The sequence below is a fragment of the Cavia porcellus genome, unplaced genomic scaffold, assembly GCF_034190915.1.
Source record: "Cavia porcellus strain 051 isolate PalLab524CR breed Dunkin Hartley unplaced genomic scaffold, mCavPor4.1 scaffold_19, whole genome shotgun sequence".
NCBI classification, from domain to species: domain Eukaryota; kingdom Metazoa; phylum Chordata; class Mammalia; order Rodentia; family Caviidae; genus Cavia; species Cavia porcellus.
Window position 1 is genome coordinate 31,779,192 of NW_026947502.1, and position 16,101 is coordinate 31,795,292.

A 16,101-nucleotide genomic window follows, 5' to 3' on the forward strand; every position below is an offset into this window, starting at 1 on the left:
GTGACTTACTTAAGGGAAGCAGAATTTTACAGGCAGTTTACAGGCAGGTCTTGTTTAGTAGTTTCCAAAAGCCAGGGGAGGGGGAAGGCGACCAATAGCCCCCATAAGTTGGGATGGAAGGGAAGTGAAAAGTGAGTCCTGTGTGATGGCCACTTTCTCCAGCCCAGCCAGGCCAGCTGGGTGCCCCGCATTAGGGTGAAAGGCAGGGGGAAGCTCAGGCTGGGTAGGCTCTGATGGTAAAGGCCAAAAGGAGAAAGGGCAACCCTAGCCCTAAAGAGGCTCTCCAGGGCCCCCACTAACACATTCTGGGCAGTCAAGGGCCCCGTAATTCTCTGGGGGCCTCGAGAATCATCACAGACACAGCTTTCGAAAGCTTGCAGAATTCAGAGCCCAAGTGTGTGCATGTGTGTGTGTGGGGGAGTCTTTCTGCTAGGCTGCCGGTGCGGCTGTCCAGAGGGTGTGCAGGAACAGCGGGAACAGAGAGAGGAGTGGAGAGACCTCCGAAAGCTGGGACTGGGCAGGTCAGGAGTGGTGGGCTGCCTGGGTTCTTCCCAACTCCCCCTGAGCTTGGGTGACACAGTTCCATTTGTCAGCTTCCCTTTTCAGCCAAATGAAGTAGTCGGGGCCCAGCAGTGCTTCAGCACGCTCGGACTATGGTTTTAATAGACGTACATGGACAAGTCGATATAGACAGATTTATAATTCTATACAGTCAGTCCAACATACACAGGGACGCTGTAAACAGGGCGCGGGCCGGAGAGCGGGTGTGCAAAGTGGGCGCGGGGCCCTGGGGCCGCGCCCTGTGCTCTCCGGGCTCGACTCTTGCACGGATGCACGGAGGACAAGGAGGGGGCTGCTCGCCGGGGACAGGGGTCACCTACTGGACTAGGAGTAGGGCCCAGGGCTTCGGCCTGCAGCTAAGCTCCGGGCTGGGCTGCTCAGAGATGAGCACTCCCTGTCCTCCTGCCTAGTCCGCTCGGCCAGCTTCGGCTCCGCGGCATTAACATAGGCGTACGGGTGGCAAGGGTGCTTCGGGCTGCACCTCCGGCTGCACCAGCTGACCGTTAAGTACCGGACCCGGGGGCGCGGGGGAAGTCATTCCCAGCCCCAAACCTGCTCCAAGCCGAATCCGATTGGAGCTAAGGTGCGCTCGGCCGGGCTTGGTTCCTGTGGGGCCCAGAGGGAATCCCAGGCCCATCCAGGCTCCGCATATTGAATTCGAAGGCTGCCGCTCAGGCTGGGCCGTGGGATGCGGGGCGTCCTCTCCCGCTGCCCTGCTAGACGTCTGCTTTCGGTGCCGCTAGGCTCCGCAGAGTGGGCCGCCGGGGCCTGTGGGAACGAACACACACCACCCGCGCCATCCCGAGGGAAATTGCAACTCATCCTTTTTTTTTTTTCTCGGCACTTTGCTCCGATTTTTTTGTGTTGTTTTTTTGTTTTTTTGGAGGGCAGAGTGGGGGCCCGGAAAAAGAAACACAAAACCAACCTGGAGGTGGGGAGGTGGAGAGAGGGGCTACGCAGGCGCGAGGTCCGCGGCGCGCGAGCCGAGCCCAGCGTGCGTCCTCCGCGTCCGCCCCGCCCCGCCCCGCGCCGGCGGCGGCTTGCGTGGTCCGGCCGGGCGGTCAGCTGTTGTACTGGCACGCGTTGAGACCCGAGGCCGGGCCCTGCAGGCCGCCGTAGCCGAACGACGAGTGTTGCTTAGACTTGAGCCGGAGGCTGGCTAGGCTCGAGTTGCACGTGTCCCGGTAGACGCTGTAGGGCGAGGCGGGTGTGCCGTAGGGGCAGGCGCCGGGTGACATGGCCGAGTTGAGCGAGGAGCCGGTGAGGTTGTTGATGTTGTTGAGGCCCGAGTTGGGCATGCCGGGCACGGCGCCCGGGCCCATGCTGGACGGCATGGTCATGGAGGAGATGGAGCTGGGTGCCGAGAACATGGACTGCGACGACAGCGGGCTCATGGAGTTGAAAAAAGTGAAGCTCTTCGTGGAGAGCGGCGCTGGCGCCAGGCTCTTGGCTGCCCAGTTGTTGTAGGAGTAGCCGGCGGCGTACACGTCCTCGTAGGGCTGCACCAAGCCGCTGAACTGCGGCACGTATCCGCCCTTGCACAGGTCCAGCTGCTGGTTACGCTCGCGCTTCCGCCACTTGGCTCGCCTGTTCTTGAACCAGACCTGGGAAGGGGGCGGGAGAAGGGTCAGGGCTGCCGAAGGCGGGAAGGGCCCCTCATCCCCGCCTCCTCCCAGCCACCCGGAGCCCTCCTTGAGCTTCCTTCTCTCCAAATCCCGTTTCTTTTCTTCCACCGACGTTTCTGCCCCCTACCTTCTCTCCATAATAGTTCCTCTTTTATCCCCAGGAAAACAGTTTTTTCTTTTTCTGATCCTTATCTTCTTACCCAAATTAAATGTTTCTTTTCCCAGTAGGGATTCCTTTTTGCTTTAACACATACTCTTTTTCTTCCTCTTAGTTTGCTGTCTTCTCTCTCAAACCAGCCCCTTTTTATATTCTAAATATTCCATTAACTTCATTTCTTCTTTCTCCGATACTAAAGGTGTCTTCTTCTTCCCTGAAACACAGGACTCGGCCGCTCCACTCCTACAATCTAATTTCGGCACTCAGTCCGTTCTCATCTTTATTGGCAATGTTTGTTATTTTCATTTTGGCCCAAAATGTTTATTCCTACCTGAACCTCTTTCTTTTTCCTCAATCTATTTTGTTCTTTATTCCGTATTTTTTATCTTTTCGATTCTCCCCACATATTTAGCTTTTTTCTTTTTTTCAAATATCTGACCTTCACTGTTTCTCTTAAATAGCTGATTCTGTTTCTGAATGCTTGATCCTCTTGTTTATCCCTTAAGTATTTAATTTCTTTCCTGCCACCTAAACATATACCAAATACATTTCTCCGAAAATTTCATTATCTTTCGTTTACTTATTTCTTCCTAATTTTTGTTCTCTCCTAAAATTTGTTAAAAAACCTCTTCTTTCCCAGAGCCTTCTGGATCCTTACCTGTCAGCCCACTCAATGATGGTGCCCTGCGCTGCTCCCCTTAACCCTTCTCCAGCCCAAGGCTGTTTCCCCTCAGTTTACCCTTGGGAGCCCTGCATCTCAGCTTTCCCCAAGCTCCAGGACAGACTAATGCCACCTCCTCTCCACCCTGCTGCTGTGAACCTCAGCAGGATTAGTGAGTTCAACGGACTGCTGTGCAGTGTCTCCACTCCAAGTCCCTCGGCCATGGCTAGCCTGACCCGGAAAGGGTGAAGATGGATTGTAACGGAGTCAAAGGGCCAGGTGGGACTTTGGTCTGACTTTGGAGGTACTCCTAATATCTGATTAAATATTTGTTCACTCAGCAAAGAAATGATTCCCTTGCTCCTCTGTCAGGAAAATGTTGTGTTTACCAAAAGTCAAATGGTGAAATGAAGGAGAATACAGTCTGATCTTGGGTCTGAGACATATCCCAAAAGGGGCTACTGGGACAGCCACTCTGCTATCAACCCCTACCCCACCCAGGGTGACCCCCAGATTTACAGTAATGGATACCATAAGGCCAAGGATTCAGCTAGTGCTTGACTGGATGGTCAGTGAAGGTGGAAACTATCCTCAGATGCTGGAGAAGTGCAGAATAAAGCCACTGCTCTAAGAAATTTGGGACCCAAATCCAAGCACCTTTTGGGCCTCTTTGAGGCAACCAGGCAAGACCTGTCTTTCCCTTTCGTTTTTTTAGAGGAAGGCTGCTGAACTCGAGGTCCTTTGCCCACTTTCTGGCCCTGAGTATTCCATAACATGCGAGTGAGTACTCGCCTCTTCAAGGCAGGCGTGACAGAGTCCACCAGAGCCACAGCCTTCCTGGGCCAGGTGAGAAGAACTGGGAATTTGCAGCAGCCAGAGACGCTAGCAGCCTAGGGGCCTAGCAGACCAGGGGATGGTTAGGGTCTAAGGTGGGGGTCTTGGGTGGAGGGAGGACGCCAGCTTGAGTAGTGGGAGAGTGAAAGTGTGATTGCAGTCTTGGCTTCTGAACTGTGCAGTCTCCTGCCCTGCTGCCCTCTACACAGGCCCCCTTAGACGCGCGTCCCTCGCTCACCCGCACTCGCGGCTCCGTGAGGTTGGTCCATACGGCGATCTCCTCCCTCATACTCATGTCTGGGTAGCGGTTCCTCTGGAACGTGGCCTCCAGCTCTTGCAACTGCTGGCTTGTGAAGTGCGTGCGTTGCCGCCGCTGTTTTTTCTTTTTGGCTGGGTCCTCAGCGCCGCCGCAACCCGTGCCGCCCGCGCCACTGTCTTCTGGCCCCTTGGCTTCCCCGCCGCGCTCCTTCTCTGCAGCAGGCAGGAACGGGCGCGGGTCACCTCGGGCTTATGCCCTGTTGCACCCGGTCCCGGCTCCACCGAAGCGGGAAGCGCCGGCGGTCTGTGCTGGCTGCCCTCCCTCCCGCCAGGGGTCCTGGGAGAGGTCCCTATTTCCAAGAGCTGTCTGGGTGCTGGTGGCTGGTAGGCACCACAGGTCTGGCGTGCAGCAGAGAAGAGCTCAGGAGCCAGAGCCGCAGGCCTGGGTTCCTGGCTCGGCAGGGCCTGCTCTCACGGCTCGGCTCAGCCTCTGGCCCAGCTGCTGCTGTCACCCACAAATGCATAGTTTTTGCGGGCGCTTTGGGTTGTAAATCTGAGGGAAGGAGGTGTCTGAACTACGAAAAGATCTTTCCGACTGAAGATAGTGGTTAGTGGGGTCTGCGCCAGGTGACCTGAAACCTCTCTACTTATTTTTCTCCCCAGGGCTGAGTGGAAGCGCCAGCACGAGGGTTTCCACCTAACTTGCAGGCCTCCCATCCCAAGGCATTTGAAAACTCCCCAGCTGCAGCCTAGACAGACGTCTGTAAGTTACTTTGGGCTTCAGCTTTTCTTTAAAGTTACACAAAACACATGCAGCCATAGAAACGTTGAAACATAAAGAAAAAGAATTTAAAAACAAAACACAGAAGCTCAGAAAAGCTTACAGCTATCTGTCTAAAAACACAGAAAAGGTCACAAATTCTCAAAAACAGGCAGGTAGAAACAAAGCAAATGTAAATGAAGAAGCCAGAAACCTTCATACAAACACACCTCTAAATACAAAGCCGTATGTGTTTAAACTCCATGCAGGCAGACACATTTATTTCTCTGGGATTTAAAAAAAAATCTGCCTATCATTGTAGATGAATTTTGAATGCCTTCCCAATAACACTCCTGTAGACATAATGTTTAAATCTTGGAGAAACACAGCATTCTATTTAGATGATTTAAATTCCCCAAGTAACACCGCTGTAAATGAATTTTGAGAAAAGTTCAGAGAAATACGCCATTTTGGATTGACTTTTTAAAATCTCTCCAGTTTTGCATGTAGATATTTTGAATTCCAGAAACATACATCTAAGATAGTAATTCTTTCAAAATAAAAATACGTTTAAAATTATTAGTTCATATTGATAAATTTGGTTTAAAAAATCAAACTATAGCTATGTTTGTTTTTAAAATAACCAATTAAACACCACGCATAAAACTTTTGAAAACAAAAGTACAGTCCAGCCTTTATTATCTCTTAACCAAAACAGGTAAGATCACTTAGACATGCAAAACAGAAACAAATAGATTAAAACTGCGGAGAGAAACATTCAGCGGTGGATTAAGAAATGAGCGCAAAAGAAGCGCCCGCGGCCTGGGAAGCCGAGACGCCGAATCAGGGCTGCGAAAGCGGGAGCCGCTCGGAAAGTCGAGCGGCCCCGACTGGCCAGGGATTCACCGTGCCACTGCCCGCGCCACACGTTCCGTGGCTCAGCTCGAGGCTGGGGAAAAGGCTTGAGCTCTGGGTCAAAGAGCGCGAAGAGAGACGTGCCCAAGCCCAGAAGGGCCTTGGCTGGATTGCTGTTGAGCTCCGGCCGCGCACGTGGACCGGGATCTCTGGATCCGGGTTCCGCCGGCTTTGCTGGGAGTTGGGACGCACCCCTTTTGGCCCGCTCCCCTTCGCTGTCCTCTGTATCTTCTTTTTACTTGAGGTCCCCCTCTTTACCCCTCAATTTGCTTTACCCGCCCTCCCCTGCTTTTGCGTCTCTCCCTCTCAAACTGCACCCCTCCCTAGCCGATCCAGTGTCTGCCCCTTTCCCTCTGGGGCACTTTCTCTGGTCCAGTCACCCACAGCCCCTAATCGGTCTGTTTCTCGCCTTCCATTCAGCAGCTCCTCAGAGCGCCTAGTTGAGCAAAACCAACTTTTCCTCCTCCCGTTCTCTTTGCCCCTGACCAAGATAGGCTGTCAGTCCAACCCTCCGGTTGTAGGCTGGTGCATCCGCCAGTCTCTTGGCGCCTGGGAACCGCCTGGAAGTGCTTTCGCATGTGTATTTCCACGTTCACCATCAGGTTGAGACCGGGGAAAAGCAAGCTCCTGACTTTCCCGGAGCGGAAAAGGAACCTGGCTCTCGCGGCGCGAGCGCCAGGCCCTCCCATGGCTCCCGCATGGGCTCGGTGAGCGCCGCGCGGCACCCCGCGCTTACCTGGCAGCTCCGTGTCCGACGACTCGCTGGCAGAGTTCTCGAGCGGCTCGCGGGGGTCTGCGGTGCGGGCCAAATGGAAGGCGGGCCCCATGTCATGCGGTGGCGGTGGCGGCGGCGGCGGCCGGAGCCCCTCCGGCAGCCGCTCCAGGCTCATGCCCCCTTTGAAGGCGTCCATGGAGGTGGGGACCGCAGCGGGCGCTCCGGGGGCCGGAGCTGGGCGCGCCCGACCGCCCAGGCTGCGACCTGCGGGGACAAGAGCGTGGCGCCTAAGCGGCTGCCCCCCAGGGCTGCCCGCGCCCGCAGCGACGCCGCGCCCGCTCCATGGACTGCCCTGGGCTGCGGGGCCGGGCGGGCGGCGGCGGATTTTCGCGACTGGGCGCTTGGCTCCGCGCTCCGCACTGCGCTCCCGCCGCTCGGGCCTCAGCCGCCCGCCCGGCCCCGACTTCGGCTCAGGCTCCCGATCCGGGGCCGGTTTCTAAGGCTCCGGACCTCGCCGGCAGGGTCTGTCTTAAAGCGACAGCGCGCACCGCCAGGTTCCAGCAGTCCCTGCGCCAGGGGTGGTGGGTGGGGTGGGCTGGATGGGAGGGGGCTGGGGAGGGCGGGCGGCCGCGAGCGAGCGAGCGAGCGAGCAGCGGAGGAGCGCGGGCGGAATCCAGCCCCGAGCCGCCCGCGCCGCCGCGCCCTCTCCGCCGCCCTCCCTCCCTCTGGCCTCGCCCGCTCCCTCCCCCTCAGCAGCCACCTTCCCGCCGCCTCCCCGCCCCCCGCGGCCGCGCCTCGCCTCTCCCTCCTTCCCGGGTGACACACCGACTTCTCCCTCGGCCTCACAAAAGAAACGCTCGTGCCCACCTTAGGCCCCAAATGACTTGTTTCGCTTTGAGTCAACTCCTGTTTGGGCCTCCTCGAAGTCCCCAGCCGCAGTCAGAACAGCCCAGGACTGCAGTGCGTTCGCCGAACAGGATCGCGCGGAGCGGGCTCCTCCGAGCCACAGCGCGGGGCGGGGGCAGAGCCCGGGCCCGTTCCGGCAGCTCCCGGCGGCCGTGTCCTCGTCGAGGGGCCTTCGGCCCCTCCTTCCCCGGCCTCTTCTCCCGGGAACTCGACCCGGCTGAGTGACAGCAGCCTGCGCTCTAATGGGCCCCCGATGTTGCCTCCTAATTAGCTTGGACCCTCTCTCCCCTAAGGCCGCTGCTCCTCAGGCCTCTCTCTACACCACAGTCAATTTTCCGGGATTGGGATAGAAATGATGGCTTCTAATCAGACAAAACGTTTCTCCTGGCTCTAGGCCGCTGGCGAGTTCAGCGGGAGACCCCAAGAGCCCAGCCAGGCCCCATTGCCTTTTCCACCTCCTTTGTTTTGTGCCTTCTCAGGCCAGTGGGGCGCTGGCCTTGGCAGCCATAGGGTTGGCCTTGGCAGCTTCTTTGCTGGGGGTAGGGAGGAGGAGTTGTGGTCCCGTTTCCCAAGGGTTCAGCCACAGGCAATAGGCCGGGTTACTGCTGTCTCCCAGGTGGGGTGGCAGCTCAGAAAGCCTTCAGTCTTCTAGGTTCCATTACAGAGTGGTAGTAAGGTGTGGCTGGCTCCAGGAGGCCCTGGCCGGCTGCAGGTAGAGATATTACCCTTACAGCTCCCAGGAGTGATCCCTCCTTAAGTTCTTCGGCTTCAGTGAAGTTTGTCAAAGGATTTTGCTCAACAATTGTTAACTGGCCCTGAGACATCTGCATCTTGAGCAAACAGGCCATAGCTGGAGTCATAGGGCATGGCCCTGACCTGCATCTCTGGCCACAGCCGGACTCTAGGTTGCCTCTGCCCCTCACCTGCTGACCAGCTCCACCAAACAATGGCCTGGGGGGAGAAGAACTTCCCTATTCTTTAGGCCTAATGCCCTTACCTCAGAAGGCAGGGCATCCTCATCTCCTGGGGTATCTGCTTGGACTGACTACTGTATGGTGTCAGCATCTGGTGGTGGTGGTGGGGTCCACAGGCTCTGTCTTCAAGACTTTCCCTAACCCCCTGCAGAAGGAGGCACCCAGGTCCCAGGCTGAGCCAGATGGTGTGGACTGTGGAGACACAGGCAGGCACACAGGGTGGAACTCCCTGGCCACAGCCAGAGGAGCCCAGTTCCAGGCTTTGGAGAGAGGGGATAGCTCTTTAGGGCCTTGCCAATGTGGCACATGTGTGCCCACAGCATGCTGTTATCACTGAACGCTCTAAGCAGTTTGTCACTGGCCTGGCCCATTTTCACCTGGTGTCTGTGACCACAGGAAGCAGAGGCTAAGGCATACATAGAGAGGATGCTTCCCAGGAAGTCCAGTTAGGTAGGCACAGGGACTCCTGCCTTCTCCTTTCAAGCTGAGATCCCTAGGATGAAATTCATCTTGATCAGGGGAAGAGGGACCTGGGGAAGCATCATTGTCCAGCAGTTGCCCTTACCACATTTTTATCATATTTCTTGGCTGAGTCTCAGGCAGCATCAGACACCTCCTTTCAAGGAGATATCCAGGTACTGGGAGTGCGCCTTCACACACCATCCTCCTGCGGTTGCCTTACCTATGGGACAGTCTGGATGCACAAAGGCTGGGAGAGTGTGCCTATCCGTACTGCGTTTCTGCACAGTTACTGTGCACACACGGACACGTGCTATGTGCTATCTGTTACAACAGCTGGCTCGTAGCGGATAGGAAATGTGTTCTAAGTCCACCGAATGTCAGGCCAAGGTGAGAAGCACAGTGCACCTTCTCTGAATGGGGACATGGAAGCAAATGGTCTGCCTAGGTGACTGAGTCAGGCCTTTCAGGGACTGCTTTGTGACTCTGCCCACGTCTAACTGCTCATTCTCTCTAGGATGCATTTAATGCAGTTATTGAGCACCTGCTGTGTGCCCCTCTAGGTTCAAGCCTCTGGCAGTGTTCCAGGCAGGCACAATAGTTCCTTTATTTGGAAATCTTCATGCTTGCTGTGTGGATAGCAAGGCCTTCAGACCCTTTGGCAAAGCTTCTTGTCCCACTGGCCTTGAACACGGAAGAGGGGCTGAGGCTAGTGGGGACTGCCAGGGAGTCTGTGGTTCAGCAGTTCTGAATGATGTAGGGTAGGGAAGGGACTGACGGAGAAAGGAGGCTATGGCCTGGTTCTGGGTGTTGGCCAGAGAAGGGACCTGGAGAGCCTCTTGTTTTGCTGTAGCTACAGTCTCCCATTGCTCACTATCCTAGTTTGAGGCTGCTGGCATAGTCTCACACACACACACATACACACACACACACACACACACACACACACACCCCACACACGTGTATGCATATGGAAGACAGGGGGCAACCATAGAGGCTCCATGTTCCCCTGGCTTCACTGTGTGACTTTGGACATGGCTTGACCAGCACTGTGCCTCAGGAAACTCTGTCCAACATGGGACTATGCCTGCTGCTTCAGCCTCCAGGTCTTATGGTGATGGACCAGACAAGAGAAGAGGAAGGAACGGGGCCTACTGGTGTTGGGCCTATGGGTGTTAAGCCCTATTTGGTATCTACCCATAGCCCTCTCTAGCCACACACAGAGCCGGCAACCATTCTGTGATTTTTCAAGAAATTTCAAGACCCTAGGCTCTTGACTAGGGTAGAGAGGAGCCCCGGCTGTTGTCGGGGTTGAAGAAGTAACCACAAGAAGCCTTTCTAAAGCCGGCTGGCTCAAACCAGACTCTAAGCCCAAGGATGATTTAGTAATTTAATTTGGGAAGGGTGGATGGAGGGCCCCTATGGAAGGGCATCCTTCTACCAACCCATGGGGGTACCCTGCTCTAATTCTGACTCCCAGAATCAAGGGATTTTAGGAAAAAGGAAGGAATGTGCCATGTCCTGCCCCAGGGCCATCCGTGACTCTCTGGGACATTCCAGTCCTAAGCCTTTTAGGCAGAGAAGTTCAAACTAGAAAACCCAGTTTTGGGAGTGCAGCAGGACCACCTACCTCTGCCTGACCTAAGATACCCCCTCCCCAATAAAAAAAAAAAACACCCTTGTTTCTGGAATAGAAGCAATTACTGGGTGAGGGGGACAGGAGTGCTCAGGTAGAGGCCAGAACAACCCGGTCGGATTCATTAGGCTTCTTGGAACCCTAGATTGAAGCTTCCTGCCAGTTGGGGTTCCCCAGCTTGTCCAAAGGGAGAGCTGGGATACACTTGGGCTGGACAGCCTGCTGCCAGTGGCACACAACGGGAGGTACGGAATGCGGAACTTTAGGAGCTGGTAGGGCTCATGGCTGTCCTGGCCCATAGCTCACTTCACTGAGATATCTCCTGGATGCTGTCTGGCTCCTGAGAATGACTGAGCTGAGGGGAAGAAAAAGCTAGCAAAGTACTGTAGCAGCATCTAAGTCAAGACTGGGAGCAGAGGGCCAGCTTTCACTGCCTCACGGCCTTCTTTTCCCAGTAGCTGCTTTCCTGGGAGAAGTGCACTCCAAGGTCTGTCTTGGAGGTCAACAAATGCTGCCTCTGCATCCTAGAATCTTGGCGGCCTGGTCACTGTGCTCCAGTCTCTTCTCCTTCCCTGGCAGAGATGTGGAAGCCCAAAGCAGCCTGGGGAAAGGCAAGGGGTACAGCAAGTCATCTCCAGTGCTGTCCCCGCTGCCTGTAGCTTTTGTCCTTACCCTGGACTTGTGTCCTTTGCCATGGCTAGCAGCCACCTACCAAGGATGGACAGCAACCATCCTTTCTCTCTGGCCCTGGTGGGTTTTCTTTCTCTGGCCCTGGTGACTTTCATAGGTCACTGGGATGCCAAGAGAGCATCCAGGACTTAATTTCTCAAAGTGGGCTCAAGTATTTTTCAGGTTCAGAGAATTCCTACAGGCCGGAAAATCTTGGGACTTGGATTTCAGCCTAAGAGTTCCATTACTGCGATCTGGGCCTTGGGGTTCTGGCTTTGCTACAGCATCTCCAGTTTAGGAGGCTGGTCATTTTTAGAATCTGGAGACCCAGTTCTAGAGTAGTGGCTGTGCTCTTAGAGAACCTGCGTCAACAACCAAGCTCAGAGATAGCCGCAGAACGTCTTTATTAGACTTTGAGAAGAGCGCTTGGGTTTTGTCTCAGGGGAAAGGAAAAGCACAGATCGTGCCAGCGAGGGCAGGTAGCCCCTTGGTGCGGGCTCCTCCGAGCTTGGCGGCAGGACGTCAGGGTCTCTGGCGGGGCTCTGGTTGATGTGTGCTGATTTTCTGCGGCATTGCTGCCAGAACGAACGAACGCACGAACGAATGAAGCGGTTTCGTTTGGGAAAAGTACCCTCTTGACGCGAAGCTACGGTCAAAGTCCCAGGCCTTTCAGGGGGGCCAGTGTTTCCACTGGTGGTGGGGTCCCCGTTTCGTGGCGCAGAGAGGAGCGGCAGGAGATCCTCTCGGGTCCCTTTCTCACCGAGGCCCCCTGCGTGTAGCGCCGCCGCTAGAGACTAAGGGCTTCCCAGGCTGCACCTTCGCCGAGCCGAAGCCCGCATCCCCAAGGCTGCTACTCTCTTGGGGTGCCTGCGGCCGAGGCGCCGGGTGGGCACTCAGGTTAGGGGAAGGAGCGCCAGTGACGCCGCACCAGGGGCGCAGGAACGAGCTCCTCGCGCTGCCTCGATGGCGCCTGACCTTTCCCGCGTTGCGCTCTGTGCTGCGCAGCTGGCTGGACCCCACACACGCCGGGAGCGAACGGTGCACGCTGAGCCGCCACCTCCCCGCACCCCTCCACCGCGGAGACCCCGCGCCCCCAGCTGAGGTTCTTACCCCACCTGGGCAGCGCCGCGTCTATGGCTCGAAGGGTCCGGGCTCGCCCGCCGCGGACTCTGCCTCCCGTTGCGGCTCCGGCTGGGGCCCCTGATTCAACTCGGCCTCCGGCTCCGCGCGCGGCTCCGGTCCCCGCTGGTTCGCTACATCCCAGCGCGCAGGGTCGGGGCCGCCTCGGCCCGATCCGCTCCTCCCGCCGCCTCCGCCGCAGCCGCCCTTCGCCCGCGGGGAAGGCGGGGACACCGGCCCGGGAGGCGGGAAGGGGGGAGGGGAAGCGAGGTGCTCGCCCGCCCGGCGGGGAGGGGGCGGCGCGCGGTCCCACGGGCCAGGGGTCCCGCGATCCCCGCGGGCGCCGGCTCGGGTCTGCGCAGCTCCCGCCAGCCGGAGACCCGGGAGCGCGCCGGGGACTGCGTGCGCAGGGAGGGGCCCTGCGGCGGGCAGACGGGCCGCTGCGGGTCCCCCAGCTCTCACTCCCTGGGCTCAGTTTCCCACCTGGCACGTGTGGGCCCGGCCCGATTTCCGTTTAGCCAGGGTCTGGCCGGAATTTCCTGGGGTCCTGCCAGGTGACACTCGAACTGGGATTTTGAGATTCTACCTTTCCCCCTTTCCGCTCAGCCCTCGGGTGATTGGCAGGGAGGGTCCGCTGCGAAGAGCCTGGCAGGCACACAGGATTGCAGACAGACCCCAGGTTTCTCTGTGTGTAAAGGTGGTGGTGCGCTAGAGAGGATCGGTCGCCGGCCCGCCATACTGGGGCGGGGGTCCCCTCCTCCTCTGTCTCCAGCGCTGGACTGCCAGGGGCAGGGAAGACCCACACCAGGAGCGAGACCCTCGCGCAGCCCCCTTGTCAGCCCTGAACGCGCTCCAGCGGGCAAGCCGCTCGCAGCCAGCGAACCGGGAGGCCTGACCCGCGGGGCACCGTAGGCCTGCTCCCGGCTGGCGGCTGCTCGGAGAGGCGCAGGATGGAGGGGTCCTGCCCGCCACATACCCGCAGCCCACCGGGTGTCCAGCGCTGGTCAGTGGCCAGATAACCCTGCGCGTGAAGCCTCTCTGGGGAAAGCAGTTGGCTGAACTTGTTCCAGCTTCCCCAGGCGCCCAGGCAGCTTTCCGCTGTTGGGACTGTGGGATGCCACGACAAATCGGGTTGTGGCCTGTCACTTTCAGGGACAAGAGCGGCCAAGCCTGCCCACCAACGGCTGCTTCTGTGCAAGGTGTCGGCCTCGGCAGCGGCAGCGCGGCCGGCCGGCATTAATGTTTCATGAGGCGCAGTCACCGTGGCGCCTCCTGCCTGCTTCTCCGACAGCTGCCGCAGTCGAGGCCCCGGCTCCACGCGCCCACAGGTGCCTTGCTTGTCTGTGTCTCCAATGCCGCCTGGCTGGAGAATGCCGCCTGGGACCCCTGCCCCAGCCTTCAAAGCCGGAAGCCTGCCTAATCCAGACTCCCGGAGGAGGCCTGGGCAGTCAGGCCCTGCGGGGTGCCCCTTTGCCCTGTGGTGGTCTTGGTGGGGGAAGGGCATTCCACCCCCTCCCCTGGAGGGCAGAAGCCCCTCTCAGGTGAGTGTGTGGAGCTCCGCACATACAGGATTCTTGGGTTAGGAGTACCGATGATCAAAGCACAAACAGACCTAGATCTGGGTCTAGCCTGGCTGAAAAGCCATCTTACACTTGGGGCCTGTGCTGGGGGGATTTTGGCACTCCCCTCAAATCTCCTTTGGCTGTTTTACTTGTGAAAGTGGCCCGGTCTTTAGAACTGCCAAGCTCAGAGACTTCTATAACCACTTCCAACAATGTCCAACATCTTTGGCCATAAATACAACCTCTAGTCTTACCACGGAAAAAAGGACATGTATTTATCTGGGGTGACATTCATTCTGGTGTCTGCAGTGGAAAGCTGCACCTTCTTACGACTGCTGTGTCTCTAGCACATGATGGTTAGATTTGGAATCTTGTCAGTGTCTTTTACTGGTTGTGTGGCAAGTCATAGAACCTCTTCCAGCCTCAACTTCCGTATCTGTGAAGTGGGAGAATAGGTGCTCCCTCTTCCTGAGACATGGATAGGAAGATGAAGGTGAAGGATTTGGCTTCTGCGCCGAATGCTAAGTGTAACATCCTCCAGGTTGCTTTACTTTAATTTCTGTTTCCTCCGTTCTCCAGGGTGGTCATGCTGGTTGAGTCCAGGTGAGAACAGATCCCTTTTCTGATTTAGTGGACCTGCCTCTCTCCTGCTTAGCCACACAGAAGTTTCTCCTTAGAAAAGCTGGGAGTGTGATCAGGGCCTGGAAACCTGGACATTCTTAGTGAACTGGGATGGGCCAAAATACACCTTTTATGATCTCATTTTCCCTTCTTTCAGAAAGAATGATTCACAGTTTGCTTTGGGTTTGACATCTTGGTGGATATGTGTATCTATTGTGAAGGCGGAGGTTCAGGGGTCAGGGAGTGCAATGTTGGGGCTGCATCCATTGTGGACAGACCCCGAGTCTCACCTTAGCATTGTCCTTCCAGGTGCTCAGTCGGAGAAGGTCAGCAGAATTGGGTGACACATTTACTTTGTGTCTTCTTCTGAGCTAGCATGCTTCCTCTAATTGGAGTTTTTCTCCTACTACAGAATTCTAGGATGAATTATCATGTGGGTTCACACAAAACATAATGGGCAAAATGAACAAACAAGCAAACCAAAAACATCATGGGCAAATCCTTCAGCCATAATTACGTGGAAAGCCATAACAATTCTTCAAACAGGATTTCTTATATCAAGACCTAGTAAAAGCAGGGAGAGTGTCCCTTTCCTTCGTCATTTTTATTGCCATAGTATTGGCATTCGTTTGTGTAACAGTGATTGTGTAACCGGTTGTTCCTACCAATTGTAAGTTCCTTGAGAACAGGATCAAGCCTCTTTTGTCAACCCTAGAACCCCTCCTAGACTGGACAATCCATTTTTGAACCGGTCACTTCGGGGGAGAAGAATGGCACAGGGCTGTTGGCCAAGGTCACAGGCTTGTCCCCAGAAAAGGAGGCTTCTGCTAGGGGAAGGAGTAATCACCACACTCCCCCAAGAGTCCTGGAGCTCCTAGGAGCAAGTTCTCTGAGCCAGTGGCAGGGAAAGAGATGGTTTCTAAGGAAGCCCCTCCCCTGTGGGAGTTCCCAGGGCTGCTGATGTTATGAGTGGAGTCCACCCCGGAGGGACAAGCAGGCAGAAGCTCTGCTGGCAGCTTTAAGTCAATCAGAATTGTTCCTGCACTCACCTGTGGGTAGAGGTGTGTGTGGGGATGACAGGAAGGTCTCAGGGGAGGCTCAGTGTCTGTTAATACTAACAGAGATGAATTCATAGAACAAGGGAGGGTTTATTTGTATCCCCTCTTCATTTTTGAGGAGTGAATTGGAAGCTCTAAAAGTAAAGAGGTCCCACTAGGATCAGCTAAGATATTAATGTATTTCAGCATTATTTTATCACAAAAAGGGAAGCAATTTGGGCATCTCCAGCACTATTTTTCCATTGCAGTTCTAGTCCTGGCCTGGAACTTTCTCAGGTTGGCAGAAGTTTCAAGCAAATATATTAGGTGCCTGTCCTTCTGTGACTGTGGTGGCTCCTGCTCATTTGGTTTGAACCAAAGAGGTGGACACACTAACCATTCATCAGTGCTGGGGAGCTAATCTGCTGCTTGATGTTGAAGGATCTCAAATGACATTCTAAGAAGTTGCCTGGGATAGCTTTTCTACTCTGATACCCCTCTCAAGAAAGTGTCATCTGAAAAAAAAGAAGTAGTATGTGCAAAGGTTCTGTGGTTCTCTTGACAATCTAAAAAAAAGTTGATAGTGGGCACCTATCTTCTGGAAACATGGAGAAAGCAGAGTATGTCGGAAA

General features: G+C 56.0%; 1 protein-coding gene across 2 annotated transcripts; it reads right to left on the reverse strand.

The window, feature by feature from the left end:
• Nucleotides 1–633: 633 nt before the first annotated feature.
• On the reverse strand, nt 634–12,429 carry Pitx1 (paired like homeodomain 1). 2 transcript variants are annotated; one of them, XM_063230913.1, is made up of 4 exons: nt 12,246–12,429; nt 6,508–6,750; nt 4,077–4,309; nt 634–2,165 (listed from the first exon to the last, which is right to left on the reverse strand). In XM_063230913.1, exons 2-4 carry the CDS (start codon nt 6,680–6,682, stop codon nt 1,623–1,625), a joined length of 951 nt encoding a protein of 316 aa, XP_063086983.1. In that variant the 5' UTR covers nt 6,683–6,750; nt 12,246–12,429; the 3' UTR covers nt 634–1,622. The 2 variants fall into 2 exon arrangements, with proteins under 2 accessions (XP_063086983.1, XP_003473309.4); XM_003473261.4 differs by having other exon boundaries at nt 12,241–12,380.
• Between the last annotated feature and the right edge of the window lie 3,672 nt (nt 12,430–16,101).

Coding starts and splice junctions, on each gene's coding strand:
- Pitx1 (XM_063230913.1), bottom strand. CDS start 6,682: ATGGACGCCTTCAAAGGGGGCATGAGCCTGGAGCGGCTGCCGGAGGGG. Junction 4,310..6,507: donor GTCGGACACGGAGCTGCCAG/GTAAGCGCGGGG, acceptor TGCCTGCTGCAG/AGAAGGAGCGCGGCGGGGAA. Junction 2,166..4,076: donor TCACGGAGCCGCGAGTGCGG/GTGAGCGAGGGA, acceptor CCCCCTTCCCAG/GTCTGGTTCAAGAACAGGCG.